Source organism: Diadema setosum, chromosome 3 (assembly GCF_964275005.1).
Source record: "Diadema setosum chromosome 3, eeDiaSeto1, whole genome shotgun sequence".
Classification (NCBI taxonomy): Eukaryota; Metazoa; Echinodermata; class Echinoidea; order Diadematoida; family Diadematidae; genus Diadema; species Diadema setosum.
The window spans coordinates 45,613,946-45,631,936 of record NC_092687.1 but is presented as its reverse complement, the minus strand read 5'-3'; the positions used below and the strand labels follow the sequence as shown (position 1 = coordinate 45,631,936).

The 17,991-nt window shown below is 39.9% G+C and overlaps 2 protein-coding genes across 2 annotated transcripts; both read left to right on the top strand.

Annotated features, from left to right (window-relative positions):
- The first annotated feature begins 345 nt into the window (after positions 1-345).
- LOC140246930 (galanin receptor 2a-like) lies at positions 346-1,479 on the top strand. The gene has a single exon (XM_072326250.1). It carries the CDS (start codon positions 346-348, stop codon positions 1,477-1,479), a length of 1,134 nt encoding a protein of 377 aa, XP_072182351.1.
- A 4,258-nt stretch (positions 1,480-5,737) lies between these two features.
- Positions 5,738-15,864, top strand: LOC140246929 (di-N-acetylchitobiase-like). The gene is made up of 8 exons (XM_072326249.1): positions 5,738-5,792; positions 6,116-6,276; positions 7,900-8,038; positions 10,012-10,214; positions 10,829-11,000; positions 12,566-12,663; positions 13,090-13,251; positions 15,583-15,864. The coding sequence occupies exons 1-8, from the start codon at positions 5,738-5,740 to the stop codon at positions 15,796-15,798; spliced, it is 1,206 nt and encodes a 401-aa protein (XP_072182350.1). The 3' UTR covers positions 15,799-15,864.
- Positions 15,865-17,991: the final 2,127 nt, after the last annotated feature.

Sequence of the window (17,991 nt, the reverse complement as noted above, 5' to 3'; positions counted from 1 at the left end):
TATAAAAATGACAATGTTCAGTTTAAACGTTTCCAAACTCCAGGCGATTTAGCTTGTTCTGAGGATTTCTGGAAAGGGGAGACGAGAGTAACATGTTTGTCATATTAGTATCGTGTGAACGACCTATTCTATCATTGTTCGTGTTATTTTTCATTCAATTTCACTCTGTTTCTTTATTGGGTTTTTTTCTACTTTGTTTCCTAACAGAATCTGCGAAGGACCTGCTTGGTTTCTTTTTTCATTTCTTTGTATTTCGCCTCCTGTGATTTTCAAGTTACACGCACTGCCAAAGAGGGCGCTCGACATCATGAAGGGTATCCTCTGTCAACGGAGACATCTGATTGGATGGCGACCTATCCTCGCAGCTATCCTCCAATAGGTGCTACAACCGATGCTACAGATGTAATGGCCACTATCGTTGTAGGAAGCTCGGAAGTGTTTCCGCCTTCGACAATCACTTCCGGTTGTTGCGACCTGGCAGAAATTGGCGACGTCACAACGACAGAGCGGACACGTGTTGCAGCTGAGCTGCCGAGAAGAATGTGGACAGTGCACGCACTGCACTGGGAGTGGTGGACCATCATTCAGGCATTATCGGCCGGGTCGGGTATCGTGGGTAACCTGCTAGTCATAGCGGTAATCTTCCGCATTAAGTTCATAGGGAGTTCCAGCTCAACCGACACACTGATAGGAGCGCTTGCAGTGGCAGATTTTCTGACCTCCGTCTTCTTAATTCCTATCCCTACCGTCAGTAACATCCCGTCCACGTTTCTGGGAGAAATCTACTGCAAAGTGGTTTACACTGCCCGCTGCATGTGGATCTCTGTGTCTGCATCAATCTTTACCCTCACCGCGATATCAGTCGAGCGGTTCGTTGCTGTCACCTTCCCGATCAAGTTCCGGGTCCTCTTTAACCAGAAACGCACGAACTTGGCTATCATTCTTATCTGGTCCTTAGCTTGCCTGCTTAACAGCTTCGCATTTTTCATTTTTCACGTTGATTCCGACACTGCCTCGTGCGTCATCCGATTTCCCACGAAGAACGGTCCGGAGATCCTCGGCATATCTTCGTACATCTTCGTACTGATTCTGCCCATAATCGTCATGCTGGTGGCGCAGTGTCTCACGGTACACGCCTTGCACCTCGAGTCCATGCACTTCGTTGGCAACACTGGCCTACCTAAGCCGAGGGTCCGACTGCTGCAAGCCAAACGACGCGTCATCAAACTCATCCTCATCATCAACGTCACTTTCATCGTTTGCTGGACGCCGAACCAGACGATGTACCTCGCTTTCAATCTGGGTCTCCTGCCAGAGTCCTATCTCTACGGCGCCCTCGATCGCGGATTGGTCGTCCTGGCGTTCGCCAACAGCTGCGCTAATCCCATTATCTACGGGTTGCAGAACCCAAGATTCCGTTCAGCCGTCGGCAAGTTTTGGACGTCGGCGCCAAGGGAGCGAATGCCAGTGTTTGGATAGGACTGTTTGCGGCGGACTGCTGAAGCGCCCTCTTCGAATTTCAAATCATTCCCTGCTAGGAATGGTGTCATGTGACAATTATTTTGTTAGCCCACAACCGTGTGACCATACAGACACTTACTTTTCTGAACTGAGTGAAATGCAAAGTCATAGGTCTACCCAATCCTTTTTTTTTTTTCCTGGCATCAGTCAAGCTGCTGTCTCTCATAATGTCTATCGGTGCCTGTATGAATGTGTCAGATTGTGCCTACACTACCAGTTGTAACATCTAGAGAACTCATTTGAAATATTGTAGAGTGTCGACGGCATCAGCCTGTCTTTAACATTATTATAAGATGGAGAAATGATCTCAAGCCGTAGATTGCATATAGTGTTTTCATAGTGTTTTTAAAAGCGAGCTAAAAAGTCGTTATATCCCAATATTTTCCTCCACATAAATGAACCCATGTCATAATAGGTTTCCATTAATCTCAACAATGAGTTTATAAGGCTATGACGATATTCTCACACACAAACACAATTATGTAGGTCTATCAGTAACTTACCACAGGCCACATCATCACAGCACATTTTGTAAACGCACTACGTAATACAGCTGAGCACGGTTCAGCTGCACCATCCGCACCCTAAATCTTACAACCCAGTGAGTGGCGATATTCGAGTTTACCTAATGCTAGAGTCACACACGGCCGGATTTCGTACCGGGTCCATAAGGAATGAAAACCGTATCGACCCGGTTCGAGTAGTAGAGACCAGCATTGACCCGCATCGTAACCCGTGTCAATTCCTGATGGATTCCAGGGGCTACGATACGGCGATGAAAAATTTTGGTCATGTTCAAAATTTTCTCAAGGATTTCAATTCCGTATTGATATCCGAATTGACCCAGTTCTAACCGCATTGACTCCCGTCAACCCGCTGTAACCCACAGCGTTAAACCATATGGACCCTTGCCGTATGCCGCATTGCCTTCATTGCAAAGGATGACGACATAGGTTTACATCCGGGTCGGTACGGGTCGAAGCGAGTTGACATGGGTCGATAGGGGTCGAAAAGGATTCAGTTAAGGATTTAAAAAGCAGATTTTTACACGGATCGATACGGGTCAATACGGGTCTCTACGGCTCGAACCGGATCGATATTTATAATTCCTTATGGACCCGTTTCGAAATCCGGCCGTGTGTGACTGTAGCATTTTTAATTACCCGCCATTACGGGACTACTCCGGCTCATTTTCACCAGGCTCAAATCCATTTTGTGACCCGGCCGTGTGTTACTCTAGCATTATGTTGTAACTTTCCCAGGGGCCATCTTCATATTAAGTCACTAGCTCTTGAAATAGATCATCTCCTTCATTACCAGTCATTTTTCCCCTAACTTTATCTAAAATGTTTCCTTTGCTTGTGTGACTTTAATTTGGTAGGGCCTAATTGTTTAACGCTGTTTTTTTTTTCTCTCTTTTCAAACTTTAATGGCCTATATGATAAGCTTGTACTATATTATTACTAATGCATGAAATAGTTATCATTACCCTGACATTTTGTTTTGAATTGTGTGATATTGTACTAAAAGAGGAACGCAGAAACAACTATGACTGAACTGAAGTGAACAGGACTAGAAAGCCAGCAGGACAAGTAAAAAGAAATGACCGAAGTTTGGGGGAAATATTTTCTATAATGAATCAACCACACTTTAAACAGAGTTAAGATAGTGTACTATAATTGCAATTTACGCGCGATAGGGGTTTTTGTTGTTGTTATTTTTCTTTGTTTCCCCTTCCGTTTGCGCCTCAATGGTCTATCCCTTTACACAACAGTAGTATAAGAATGTTTATGCTGCTGAAGCTGGCATAGAAACGGGAGGTATTTTAGTGTCATGATATCTATTATTTCATTGCAGTGTGTTTAAGTTTGTAGTCGAAAATGATTTTTTTTTTCCTCTTTTGGTTTCAATTTATTCCAGGGTTTTAGTTAGATTGGTAGTATAAAGTGTAGCTCCAAAACAGGTGGAGGCCTGAAAACACTTGAATGGAAACATCGCTATTTTTATTGTCGGTTTTCTTTTTCTTTTACATGTTGTAAAGGCAAGGACACGGCGCTTTGATATTCATATATACAGTCAACATCGCCTGAGTCTAATACAAATTAAGGCGGGAGAAAATCATTCTGAATTAGGGCCTACGTGATAATTTGGCTATTATATATAACCATTACAACATGTTTCCACCTGGGTACTCTCTAAAAATGTTCACTTTCACTCCGTTAGCATGTTTAGAGTGACCTCAGGGATCCCTCCAAAACATTCGAGTGATCCCTGAGGTCACTCCAAAATGAGTGAAAATGAACATTTTCACTCAAAACCCACTCTTATTTCAATCTAAATTCACTCTTTTTTGTATTCACTCGTTCAAGAGTGAATATTTTCACTCGATTTTTTAAGAGAGTATAATTTACCCTCGACTTATCGATTTTTTTTCTTCTTGTCCGAGATCGACTCCATTCATTCAGTATTCTGAGGCGAGGTTGACTGTGAGTGACGTATAATGTCCGACTTGCTTTATACGAATATTTATGCCAAGGTTTCGCTGAAAAGATTGGTTCTGTCAGTTGTCAGTGAATAAAACTGAATGTAAGAGGTGGTATTAAAGCGTGCATATGAAAGTGATTAATTCTGTCTGTCCGTTCGGACTTGTCTCATTTCTGATTATTGGAGTATTGTTAATTACGTGGACTTTGGCAGTCCATGTGTCATGGTCTGGGGTTTTGCCACGTTTTAACAGTGTTTTGGTATGACTGGGAGCTCCGAGTGCAATTTGCTCCTGTGACAATTGCTCTCATGAAATAACTTCACTCTAATCCCAAACATTGATAATTAACCCACAAAACTAATCCTATTCTAATCCTAATCCTCACATCGAACTAAACCTAAAACCCCATATCACGATTCTAACCCTAACCCTAAGTCATTGGAGAAAACAATATCGGAGCTATTCTCGCAGGAGCAAACAATAATGTCCTGTCACCGTGAGTGAGTTGGGGAAGGGGGGGGGGGGGAGGCAGTTGGGGAAGGGGGGGGGGGACTGAAAATGCGGTGTCTTCTTTTAGCAATATAACTGCCACTGAAAGTTAAATTCAGTTCCTTGGCATTATTCCGCTGTCTTCTTTTGTATTACGGAGGCAGTTGCATTATTTTTATTTATCATTCTTTATGTATATCCTACTTTTTTTCGCTTGAAGCAAAGTTAGTCAACATTGTGACACACTGTGAGAGGGTAAATATTTCTAGAGGAATGATAAACGCCGAATAAATTCAAATAACAACAAACAACAACAACAACAACCTGCATAATCGGCGTGAAAAGTCAAAACAATGATTTCAATACCTTTCGTGTTGTCAATGTTTACGTATTCATCTGTTCATTCATTTATCTGTTTTTATTTTTATTGTTCACTTCACACGACGGGCACATCTTGTTAGTCAAGTTTTCCACTTCATGTATCATAATTGAGTATCTGAATACAAGAACGACCCAAGTCCATGGAAGGCCATTTCGAGTAAACTCAAAAAAAAAAAATCATAATTTTATCATTTTTATTTGTCCAATAATATTCTATTTAACTGTGATAGGAAGGAAACATTGTATATACAAATTAAAACATATATTATTATGACAATTAACATTAATTACATTAACCCACTGTGGAGAGGTCATTTTGTGTGATGGACATGGATCGTTCTTTGAATCATAATGGACTTGGGTCGTTCTTTGAATCATAATGCATGATAGGCTGCTATATGAGATGAGAGAAGCGATGAGAGAGGGCGCTATAATATGAATGTAAGAATGACCCAAGTCCTGGACTTGGATCATTCTTACATTCATATAAGATTTCACTCATTCATTCCAGGCACTTCCGGGGTTAATTAGGATTTATCATTTATACACAAGATGAGTCCATGCATAAGCTACAATTTCCCGTGTCAAACTGAATTTTGCCAAAAATTGGACTTGGGTCGTTCTTATACAATATGTACTTCAATTGTTACATAGAGCTGTATTTACATAATAGAGCTCTATGAATTGTTATGAATAGCGTCATCTATCACTCACCATCGTCAAGAACACTGATCCGCGAAGGCGCCGCTCACGTGACTATAATCCAATTGGTCACCTGATTGTTCAACTTGCTCTCACGCGCTCCTGGCCGTTTGCTTGTACAATATTGTTTACTCTCGTCACGCTCTTGCTCTGGCCTGGATGGCGGCCAACAACCCATCCCCTGTCCTTGATCCAACGACCCAAGCCGAGCAAGGTCGTGAATGATGCGAAAGCTAGCTATCGAAAGGGGAAGCTTTACGGCAGAAGTACAGAACTACAAAAAGGAGACATACTTCACCTGTAGTGTGTGTTTTAAGGAAGTGTTTCGGTTGTCTTGGGCAAAGCGAGTCAGACATTTTCTGCTTTTTTTTTAGGCCCTGCCCCTGGCCTGGCTGGTTTGGTTATCGTCGTCTGACTCTGGGACTCAGTGGGAGTAAGGGCTGGGTTTAGAATAATTAAGTTTAGCTCCTTTGCTTTGTTCTAGCTTCTTGAAGAAGATGAGGTGGGTGTGTTTTCTGCTTCTCTGCATCGTACCAGTGATGGTACGTGGACATGGTGACAATGATATGACGTATCGCTCCGTCTTGCCAAAATTCCACGGGGAAAGCCGACACGGCAGCAGCAGCGGGGGACGCGAAGGTTGCCCCTGTGAAGACCCAACGCTGTGTGACACAATTACAACAACCCCGCGGAAAGAGGTACATTTTCAGTGATTTTAGGCTAATTCACTCAGAGATAGATCGTAATTCGTAGTATGATAGCAGTATTTACATCACCGTACAGTCAGGGGTCTAAATTGTTGGAATGAGAGATTTCATTCATTAAATTGAGGACGGAGGTAATTAGGCCCCACCTGAATTAGGCTCCTGGAGTCCTACCTAACATAAGATGACGCCCAGTAAGTTGAAAACTTGTAACTAGAGAGAGGGCCATTCGAAGGATTTAATCCTGAGCCTGAGTAGATCCACGGGATTATCAGTTAATACAATCTGGATTAAATTTGTTAAACGCTTCTGCTTCCAGTGATCATGATCATTGAGCTTGGACTTAAAGCTATGCACTGATGTTGCCTTGACAGCATCTGCACAAAGGCTATTCCAAGTATTTACTACTCTCTGAGTCTGACTGAAAGAGTTCAACCTTTTACTAGTTTGACACCTTCCTTTATACAATTTAGATTTATGACTGTGTGTAACTTGATCATTGATAACAGAGAACAGCTAGCTGGATCAAAGTCTTTCATATCGTGCAAAATCTTGAACACTTGAATCATATCTGAACGTTCACGTCGATACTCTAGGGATGGAATCCCCAAATACTTGAGTCTCTCAGGATATAACAACGATTTAACTTCTGATACCAACTTTGTTGCTCCCTCACTCTTTGAAAGTTCATTCCATACACAAGAGCAATATTCCAAAAGTGACTGCGTGTAACTTCCATATCGTGTAAAATCTTGAACACTTGAATCATATCTGAACGTTCACGTCGATACTCTCTAATGATGGAATCCCCAAATACTTGAGTCTCTCAGGATATGACAACGATTTAACTTCTGATACCAACTTTGTTGCTCCCTTACTCTTTGAAAGTTCATTTCATACACAAGAGCAATATTCCAAAAGTGCAATAGATTCATCATCCTGATGGACTTCTACCATGTCTACTGAAACTGTAAACCATGTAGGCCTATTGGTAGAACCCTAAATGGCCTAATTGGATGTTCTCTGAGATAGATTTTATTACTACATACTAGATGTTAACGCGTTGCTGCTGCCAATCTGAAATGCCAGTACGGTACATTAAACTTACTGTTGAATGTTCCTTTGCAGCTTGCCTTGATAATTATGTGTAAGTGTTGATATGCGAGTTAATATGCTCATATCTGTATTCAAGACTAAAACTAGTAATAAAAAAGGTTCTCAGGAACACTGTAATTTGTTCAGAACTTGACATAGTGTAACAATATTGATAATATGAATACATGATATTCATGGAAAACACATCTCATCCCGGTATAAGTTCTTGGAAATTAATGTAACTGTGATTATGAATATTATTAATTATAGGGTGTAGAAATGGCACAAATATCTTGACACCATTGGCTTGTACTTTGGCATATATGCCATAATTTTGAAAATAATCAGAATTCGGTGACAGCTAGTGCCGTAATGCAGTTTCGTTTCTAGTGATGTATCACAAGTTCTGCAGAAATTAAACAAAAAAACTGAGTTAAAGATTACGCCCCAGTGTACTAAGGCACATTTTTTTTCCATGTTTCCTCATAATTCTTTCTTTCTTTGTTTTGTTTGTTTCTTTAGATTATGATTTTTTCAGTCAGTTCCGCAAATTGGCAACATTATGACTGGGATCACATTACAACTGTGGTGATGTTCAACTACTACGACCCCAAGCTCATGTGCCACGCCCACTCTCGGGGAGTTCGAGTCGTCACCTTGGGTGAGACGTTGATTTCAGTTTTCATTTCCTTCTTCATCTCCTTAGCTTCCTCAATAACAAAGTCTACAATTATTACATGTAACCCTTTGTATGCTTTGAGTGCTGATAGGTGCAGAAAACCCCATAGCATTGTACACACTGTCCAAAGTCCCTGGCACAAGAAAGATTAATGTTTTTGTTTTGTTTATTTGCTTTTATTATATAATGACTTTTTGTATTTTTCACTTTAGCAAGGAGGTTTAAATTATATGTGACCCGCTACAACAAAAAGGTCCTGAAGTCGCGCACGGTCGAAGCCGTGAAAATCGAGTTTGAAGTCAGAGCATTAAAATTGGCCAAAACTTACGATTTTCTGATTTTGATATATTATTGGAGTCTAACATGTCTTCTATCATCTGTCAAAATTTTGAAGCAAAATGATCAAAGGAAAGATAAAGAAATAGCGTTTTTCTGAGCCATGATTTCTGGCGTTTCAACGAAGCAGAAACTTGTTAAAAAATTTGGATTGAGCGCCACAGATAGGTTCCGCCCCTAACAACTACCAGAGTGATCTCATTGGTCAGTTTGCTGCTTGCTGCTAACCGAAGTGTGAAACTCGCACACTGCTCATTCGACTGGTGCGTGCGGGCGGGGTGCGCTATGCTCAGCCGCTTCTCACATCCTGGTCACTGATTGGTTGGTGAGGAGACCGCCAACGCTGATGTGCTTGAATGAACTCTTCGGGGGTTATTGCTAGGGCTTACCTTCTATTGTCCAGAGGTGAAAACTGACTTGCGTGTCCCTTGATCGCGATTGCGTCGAAAGGAAGACTTTTAGGGCGCTTTTCTCGAAACAGTGATTTTCCAGACGTCTCGACATGCTCTCTTTTAAACATCGATATCTCCGCAGCCGATTATTTTTATAAAATGTGTTATATATCAATTTAAAGCAGAAAGATTAGGGGATGATATCATGCAATTTTCAAATAATCGACCTCCCCCGACTTTAGGATCATTTTGTTGTAGCGGGTCACATATTATATGTAGACTATCATTTCATGAACATTTGCTGCAAAGTAGAATAAATCTTTATTTCATTTATGGATATACATCTTTTTATGTCCTACTACACAACCAGGTAACTCTTCCTATTAATCTCAGCACTGTCTGTTCTTCACATCTTCCATCTACATTTGATAGGTATTTACAAGTGATGTTACAGCAATTCAAAGTCAAATTCTGACATCTACATCTAAGGTCAGGTCCATAAACTTAAAAGGATAATATAGTATTGGTTGAGGTAAGGATTCAGGTTTTACCGTTTTGTGAGATATTTAGAAACCACTCGTATGAAATGTTAAAAAGCATGCTGTACAAGTCCAGGGAATAATTTTCCAACTCAAATTTGATGAGCAATTTCAGCTGATGAACAATATTTCAAATGGTATCCTGTACATTTCTATGGAAGAAAACTGCTACACAAAAGATAGTTTGTGTAGCAGTGGTGTAAAAGTGCATAGCAAATTGCGATGCGATACCAGGAAAATTATTCCCTGAAGTCTAAGGGAAATTGAAAGTTTATTTGATGAATATCGGTTTTGAAATGACCGAGATATCCAAAACCAAGATAAAACAAATAGATCCTTGTAAAAGTGTGGCCTGTCACATTTTATTAGGATCGCTTTTTTGGATATCTCGGCCATATCAAGACCAATTTTCATCAAACAATCCCTCTAAGAATTACCGGTACATGTTCTTTCATAAGAGGTTTCTCATAATCTCATGAACACACACACACACACACACACACACACACACAAAGTTAGAAACTTGCAGCCCATCCAAACCAAATGTGTACCATCCCTTTATGATTTGATGCATATTTTGCCATTACATACAGTGATATACAATATCCTGTTGCATGATCTCTCCTGCTATTGCCTTTGTGACATATTTTTGCCTCCTTCTCTTCATCTTCCATCTTCAAATTTTCAGGTGAATTTAAGGTCGACCTTTTAAAGAACGACACAGCTCGGACTGAGTGGGCGATGGAGAAGGTCAGCTATGTCACCCGCCTTTTCCTGGATGGGATCAACCTCGATATTGAGTTTCCCCTGTCGGCTGACGAGGCGCCTCTTCTGACCTCCATGGTTGACATGACAACCAAAGTCTTCAAGAACTCCATACCACACTCTCAGGTTACAATCTCATCCTTTCCTTGTTTGATTTAAAGATGGACCATCCCTTTTGCATTCCTTCCCAAATAACACAGAACATGATATTTTCCACCAGAATGACAAGACTATTGTAAAGCTATAACATTTCTGTGATATTTGAAGGTTGTTAGCCGTTAAAATTCACATAATGCACCAAATGCTCACAGTAACATATTTTGTGTACAAAGCAAAGCCGCAAAGACTAATCCTCGTGTGGTTGTAATATGATACTTATACTTCAAACGAAAGGTATGCATGTTAGAGCTGTCAGAAGGGAAATATTCACTAGCTTCTTTTACTTTGTTATCTTTGCCAAATAACAACATACCACTAACATTAATGGTAACAGCAGGAATACAGTTTTCTGATTGGCTGTTGCTATTGAAAGTTGTCATTCCAGCAAGAGTTGCTATCCTAATATCTTTTATGAAATGGGGCTTTGGTCTTGCTGTCTCAAGATGTTAATCTAAGTTAAAAAATGGAAAGGCAGTTTTTCAAGAACTTCTCTTAACTCATCAAACATTATTACGTCAAACAGGAATATCACAAATTTTTTAGTTTTGAGTTGGTGTTGCTTCTTCACTCACCCGATCCAGGTGACCTTTGATGTTGCATGGTCTCCAGGCTGCGTTGACCTTCGCTGCTATGAGTACAAGAAGATCGCAGATATCGTTGACTTTGTCTTTGTGATGTCATACGATGAACAGAGTCAAATACAAGGGGATTGCATCGCCAAGGCTAACTCACCGTATGATAAAACAGCAAAAGGTATGTATTTTCTTATTCAAATTCATGAAAATCTTCCGTCGAGATGTTTTCATTGCAACTGACTGACAAATTGCCCTACATTGACGTAAACACGCACTGAATTCATTGCAGTGTTTTGTTAGTAGCCATGATAAAAAAAAAAAAAAAAAAAATCATGGGCGTACATACTCGAGCAGTATTACATCGATGTAGTGTAATTTGTCAATCAGTTGCAATGAAAACATTTCGACAGAAGAATTTCATGAATTTGAATAAGTACCCAGTACCGGCTGCATGCTATAAGGATGAGAACCAACACTTGCTGTCGGACGGAAGCTCGATGGTCTAGTGGAGGTGACGCCTGTCCGGAGATTAGGAAGTCGTAGGTTCTAATCCTGCTCAAGTATGTACGCCCATGATTTTTTTGTCATGGCTACTATCAATTCAGTGCTTGTTGACGTCGATGTAGGGCAATTTGTCAATCAGTTGCAATGGAAACATCTCGACGGAAGAATTTCATGAATTTGAATAATTTTGCACTACCCGCTGCATGCTATCAGGATTAGAACCAACACTTGCTGTCGGGCGGAAGCGCGGTGGTCTAGTGGAGATGACGCCTGTCCAGAGATTAGGAAGTTGTAGGTTCTAATCCTGCTCAAGTATGTACGCCCATGATTTTTATCATTGCTACTACCAAAACACTGATCAATTCAGTGCTTGTTGACGTCGATGTAGGGCAATTTGTCAATCAGTTGCAAAGGTATTTTCTTGTTTCTTAATTTTACTAATGTTTACGCATTGTTCTTAAACGGTACCTCTTATGAAATGGCATAATTTACTCAGGAACAAGTTCCAAATAAAGATGAGAGCTAGTGTATGCTTGTGATTTACTTTGGGGGCCATAACGCAAAAGGTCAAAGGTTAAAGGCCAAATACCGGGATGTCATCCTGCAAGCAGTAGATTCATCCTGCAAGCAGTAGGTTGCGTTTTTCTTTCCTTTTCTTTTTCATGAAGGACAATCCAAACTTCCCTGTGGTACAGCATAAAAACACAAAACACTGCCATCTTTAGTGGTAGTTTTTTTTTTTCTTTTGTTTAGTCATGAAAGTTAACAATAAACAACTGAAATATGATGCAAGAATCATGCAGCAAATTTTATCAAACTCAGTAGAATGATATCATTATGACAGAGTAATTGACTAGTATGAAATATGTACATGCCAACAGGATATCAAATCAAATTTCGAATCTTCGCTACTTAGCCCTTTGCTTGATTTGAGTGCTGATTTTCAGAGAAAACCTCATAGCACTGTACACACTGTTCAAAGTTCTTGGTACAAAATGGGTTAAGTCCTGGTTGATACATTGACTGCTGGATTTCTGCCAAATTTTGTACAGAAAGAAACAATTACAAATCATAATTGCCCTCTGCTTCAGAGAATTCCACACAATTTTCATTCTCTATGGAAAGTACACATTCCATCGACTTGTTACTGACACATATTAGGGTAATATTATTCCCCCTTCTTTCTGAAACATTCATTAATATTCATTTCCCCTCATGCATATTCATACCTGATTCCAGGAATCCAGGCGTATCTAAACCTTGAAATTCCTGCTGAGAAGGTGGTCCTAGGTGTGCCTTGGTACGGCTACAACTATCCCTGTCTCAACCTTTCTGATGTACGTATGGCGCTTGTGATCATTTATGACATGTACTCAAACTCTTCGCAAATTCCTAATGTATCAAAATTTCATATGCATATTCAGAGTATATGCATATAATTGATATCCTTATTTGGAAGTGAATGCATATTGATGCTCTGAAATCTGAGCATCATCATTTACTTTCTTGAAATACTTAAAGATATAAGCTTTGGTATGAATATGTAAATCTAAAGTACATTATATAATATGTATGTTGACCTGATGAAGCGTATTCACAAGAGGTTCAAGTCAATAATAGTTATCACTAACTTTAGGAATGTTGTCCAGTTCTGCACAAAATTTCCTCAGTGTGTTTCCATTGATTAACTGCTTTCATTCATAGTGTTCCAACCTAGACATTAAACTTTGACTCAGCTTTCCCACGTTCAATCTTCACTCCAGACTGATGTTTGTTCAATTAAGAGAGTTCCGTTCCGTGGAGTGAACTGTAGCGATGCGGCGGGGACGCAAAAGGACTACTCAATGATCACCAAACTCTTGGCAGACAATTCGACGGGAAGAAAGTGGAGTAAAGACTATCAAGCTCCTTACTTTGATTACAAGGTGGGTTTGAAAAGTTTATGTCAAAGAAGGTTTACTCAGTGCCTATAGAGGTTGTACTATGTAAAATGTCTGTTCTCACATGCTGATGTACTTTTATAGTATCAATGACAGATTTTGCTCTGCACACACTTGTACACCGTTTATACAATGTAGTGCTAGCAGGTTTCAGAGCCTCCTCAAGGAGGTTCGAAAGCCCTCTCTGAAAAAGCAGCCTCTTGTCTGTTTATACTGCTGGCTAAAAGCACACCCTAGCAGGCCCTACTGGCTCCTTCGCTCTGATACATTGGGCGGGCTTTTGAGTGAAAGTGTGCAAGTTGAAAGGCTTTCTTCAGCGGGGATTGGTCAAGACGGCTGGGTTGTTTATGTATTAAAACAGGCGATGACCTTCAGCAATTACCTCCGGGTCGGCTAAAAAGCAGCTTCTCGAACACCCTAGAGTTTATACTGCAGCAAAGGCTGCTATAGCAGCTTCTGAAACCAGCCCCTGTAGTTGGTTTCAGAACCTGACCTGATCGGATCTCCTTCTCTGAATTCTGTCTGTTTATACTGAGCTGAAAGGCTGCTTGAGGCTGCTATAGGAGGCTTCAGAACCTCCTTTTTTGCTTTGTGTAAACAGGGTGTTTTACAGAATATGTTGTGCAGGGCATACTGCAAGTAAGCACTCTAGTACCTATAAATCTTTTATGCTGTAAAACCAGAGATATACATGGCATAAAATTTTCACTTTCGGCAGCATGTTTGTTTTGTTTTGTCTCACAAAATTTGCAAAAGTTTCATACACATAAAAATTGCTGGTTTTACAGTAACCTCTTTGTGTGATGTGTACTTATAGAAATGACAGCACTTTATTCATAGCACTGTCCTTTAACGAGGGTGTGGTGCTGATTTTTTTTTTTTTTTTTTTTTTTTTTTTTGAGCATGCCTGAATCTGTATACTAACAGCATGGCACAAGCAACTATGTCTTCAGATCACATTTATTAACCCGCTGAGGATGAGTTGATTTTGCTATATCACATGTTTCCCATAGACACCTGCCCGAGTATTCGTGGGACTAGTCTTCAACGGGTTTAATGCATAGTGCTTTATCCTATTTCAAGGCTCTACACTGGTTGTGAGCAGCACAAGACCCTGTCTAAAATCTACTGCCGCACTGGTTCGAAACTTGCAGTAACAGAACTACAGAACTCGTAGGACAGGTGCTATTGTGAATAATAATTGCCCTTCTTTACCCCCGCATTGCAATGTCCACAAGAAAAGGGACGGGTTCGGAATAGACACAAATAAAAGTGGCTGAAAGGGAGCAGAATTCTCTTGAGGAAAATAAATTGCCAAAGCTTTCTGTGACCAACACCATTCTAGTTATGTGTGTCTGCATGTTTTAATAGGGAATAAACCAAGAGTGTGTGTACCTTCATTGGTGTGTATAGTTCTACATGTACTTCACACACAGGACACAGGAGTAGTTGCTGTTAGCTTGCCAGAAAATCACAAGTTTTTTTTTCAAAATATGAAGGTACGGCTTATCCAAATAGAATACAATACAGATATTCAAGCATATAGCACAGTGAGTGAATGAATTACGTACTTGAAGGTTTGAATGGATAGATAGATGGATACATTGATAGATAGATGCAAATGAACTCTTCATGTGCCATGGTGGAAACCCCCTTTGTGCCACATTATTCTGAGACACTAACGGTTTCATGCTTTGAGAAAACATTCTGTTTTTCAAGTTTATGTAGCTTCTTTAGATTTCTGTTGAGCTGGGGTGAATAGTGAGTAAAGATGTAGAGAAAATGCCAAGCTTTGCTTTGATGTATTATTGTATGACAAATCTATGATTGTTTTTCTTTCACATGACCAGTAGCTATATTACTGCAAAGGCATGACTTTTGCACACAAAACAGTGACAGAAACTTAGAAATTACTCTCAAATCCAGTAGAGAACACCTCTTGATAGTCAATCACTACATGAAATGCAAGCTATGTGAGAGGAACGGAAGCGAGAGAAACGCTTTCATTGTACCGCAGCATTTGGCGATTTATCGATCGGAGTAGGCGGATTAGTGCGTTTGAGCAGAATATGCGGAGTTGGCACGCCGTCCACTGAGTCGGACATGCGAAAGTGGCAGATAAAGAGTTAAAGTCAACCTGACTTAAAGTTGACCTCACTGTATTGAGAAATAAAAAAATTGTTAAGTTGGAGAAATAGATATATGGGTTTATTAGTTTAGAAGCAGAAAATAAACACAAAGTCTAAAATCAAAATGATTGATGATATCAATAGAATCTGTTTATCGCTATCCTCCAATCTTTTTTATCAAACACAGAACTCCCAAACAGGTCTCATGACACAGGTGTGGTACGACGATCCCGAAAGCCTTCAGCTACGCTACAACTACGCCAAGAAGTTGGGTCTTCTGGGTGTTGGCCCATGGCACGGCGATGCCCTGGACTACAGAGACAACCCGGTGGCCAAAAACTTGACCCAGGCCATGTGGGCAGCTATGGCCAGCTTCGTGGGTCCAAAGCAACAGTGGCTTTGAAGTGCGTCCTCTCTCGCTCATATCTTGACAAGATCCTTAAAGGGATGATACAGTGTTGGTGAAGATGAGAATTGGGCTTTTAACTTTTTGAGAGATACCAAGAAAACACTTATGACATAGTACAGAACACACTATTCTAAGAGGAATTCAAAGTTTATTTGATGAAAATCGGGTTTGGTATGACGGAAACATCCAAAAACAAAGTAAAACAAAGCGATCGTAAAAAAGTGTGGGTCCCACACTTTATTAGAATTGCTCTACCTTGGATATATCAGCCATTTCAAAACCAATTTTCATCAAATAAACATTGAATTCCTCATGGAATACATGTACTTTTATATTTCATAAGAGGTTTCTCATTATCTCACCGAAAAAATGTTAGAAACCTGAAATTAGGTCTCAACCAAAACTATACCGTCCCTTTAAATCCTGTCTGACTGAGGCAGAACAATTAGAGTTTGAATGCAAAATGGGCTAAGCGCCATCATCTGACATTTTAAAGCAAATCCATCATCAGATAGAGCAAAATAAAACTGTGCAGTGATACTTCACCTTTAACGTTACCAGGAATATTCTTGGAAGTTATTATTGTCCCCGCCGAACGAGTTCGAGCAGGGGACTATGAAACGGGCTCCGTACGTGTGTGTGTCTGTGCGTCCGTGCGTCCGTCCGTCCGTCCGTCCGTGCGTCCGTCCGTGTGTGCGTCCGTGTGTGATCAAAATGTTCAATTTGCTACTTCTCTGTCATTTATGAGCCAATTTTGATTCTGTTTGCTTTATATGATAGCACTACATGGGAGCTTTAAAACTTCTACACAGAATTTCAGTTGTGACCTTTGACCTTGACCTTTGACCTATATTGTACATTTGCTACAAAATGCTACTCCTTCGCCATTTCTAACCCGATTTCGATTCCGTTTGCTTTATGTGATGGCATTAGGTGAGGGCTTCAAAACTTCTACACAGAATTTTGACCTTTGACTTCTTTGACCTTTGACCTTGATTTTTGACCTATATTGTACATTTTGCTACAAAATGCTACTCCTTCGCCATTTCTAACCTGATTTCGATTCCGTTTGCTTTATGTGATGGCACTAGGTGAGGGCTTCAAAACTTCTACACAGAATTTTGACCTTTGACTTCTTTGACCTTTGACCTTGATTTTTGACCTATATTGTACATTGGCTACAAAATGCTACTCCTTCGCCATTTCTAACCCAATTTCGATTCCATTTGCTTTATGTGATGGCACTAGGTGAGGGCTTCAAAACTTCTACACAGAATTTTGACCTTTGACTTCTTTGACCTTTGACCTTGATTTTTTACCTATGTTGCACATTTTGTTACAAAATGCTACTTCCGGCGGGGACATATATTACGCACCGCGTAATTTCTACTTTTCCTTGTTGAAAATTTGCCATAAATTTTCTTAATATTTTCTTTGTTTTGTGGGGTTTTTATGAGCTACTTTAATCGCAATTATCTCCACTCAACAAGAATGGAGTTAAGTCATTTTGGGATCAAACTCTTCATTTGGTCACTAGAATTCTTTTCCCTCATAAAATTCTGATCTGTGCTCGGTGATTTAATAAATGTAATCATATTGAAGCACAACTGACATGGACTATTTGTGAACCAGTTGATAAAAGATTTAGACACACTGCCTCCTTGATTGCTGGGATTGGTAGGTTAAAAAATTCAACTTAAGAAAATTGACAAGCCAAATTCAGCTGTATTTTATGAAATAGCTGAATTATTGCTCTCTATTTGTATTGTTTTGAGAACCTGCTATATTATGTGCAATGCATTCATGGAATTGAATGTAAATGTGTTGATTTTTCATCAAATGAAATGTTTGCGCTCTTTCTGAAATTCCCATTTCTCTGTATATTATGATAAAAGGAAAAAAAAAATAGACAGACTGTGCTATTTAACACCTTAAGGTGGCAATAATCATGACGAATTTCACCAGTTCAGTTTTGATACCAACTCTTTTGATTGCCAGTTGTGCTAATTGCTCATTCACTTTGGCCGTCAATTATTATACTGGCCAACTTTGGTTTAAGTATCTTTACAGAGTGTGCAAAGCTATTTAGCTTTGTGATGTCACAGTAGCTAAAATTGAATATGTATGAAGGGGAGGAGACAACACAGTGTTACTATGGATACAAAATTGGAGACAAAAACAGGCAAA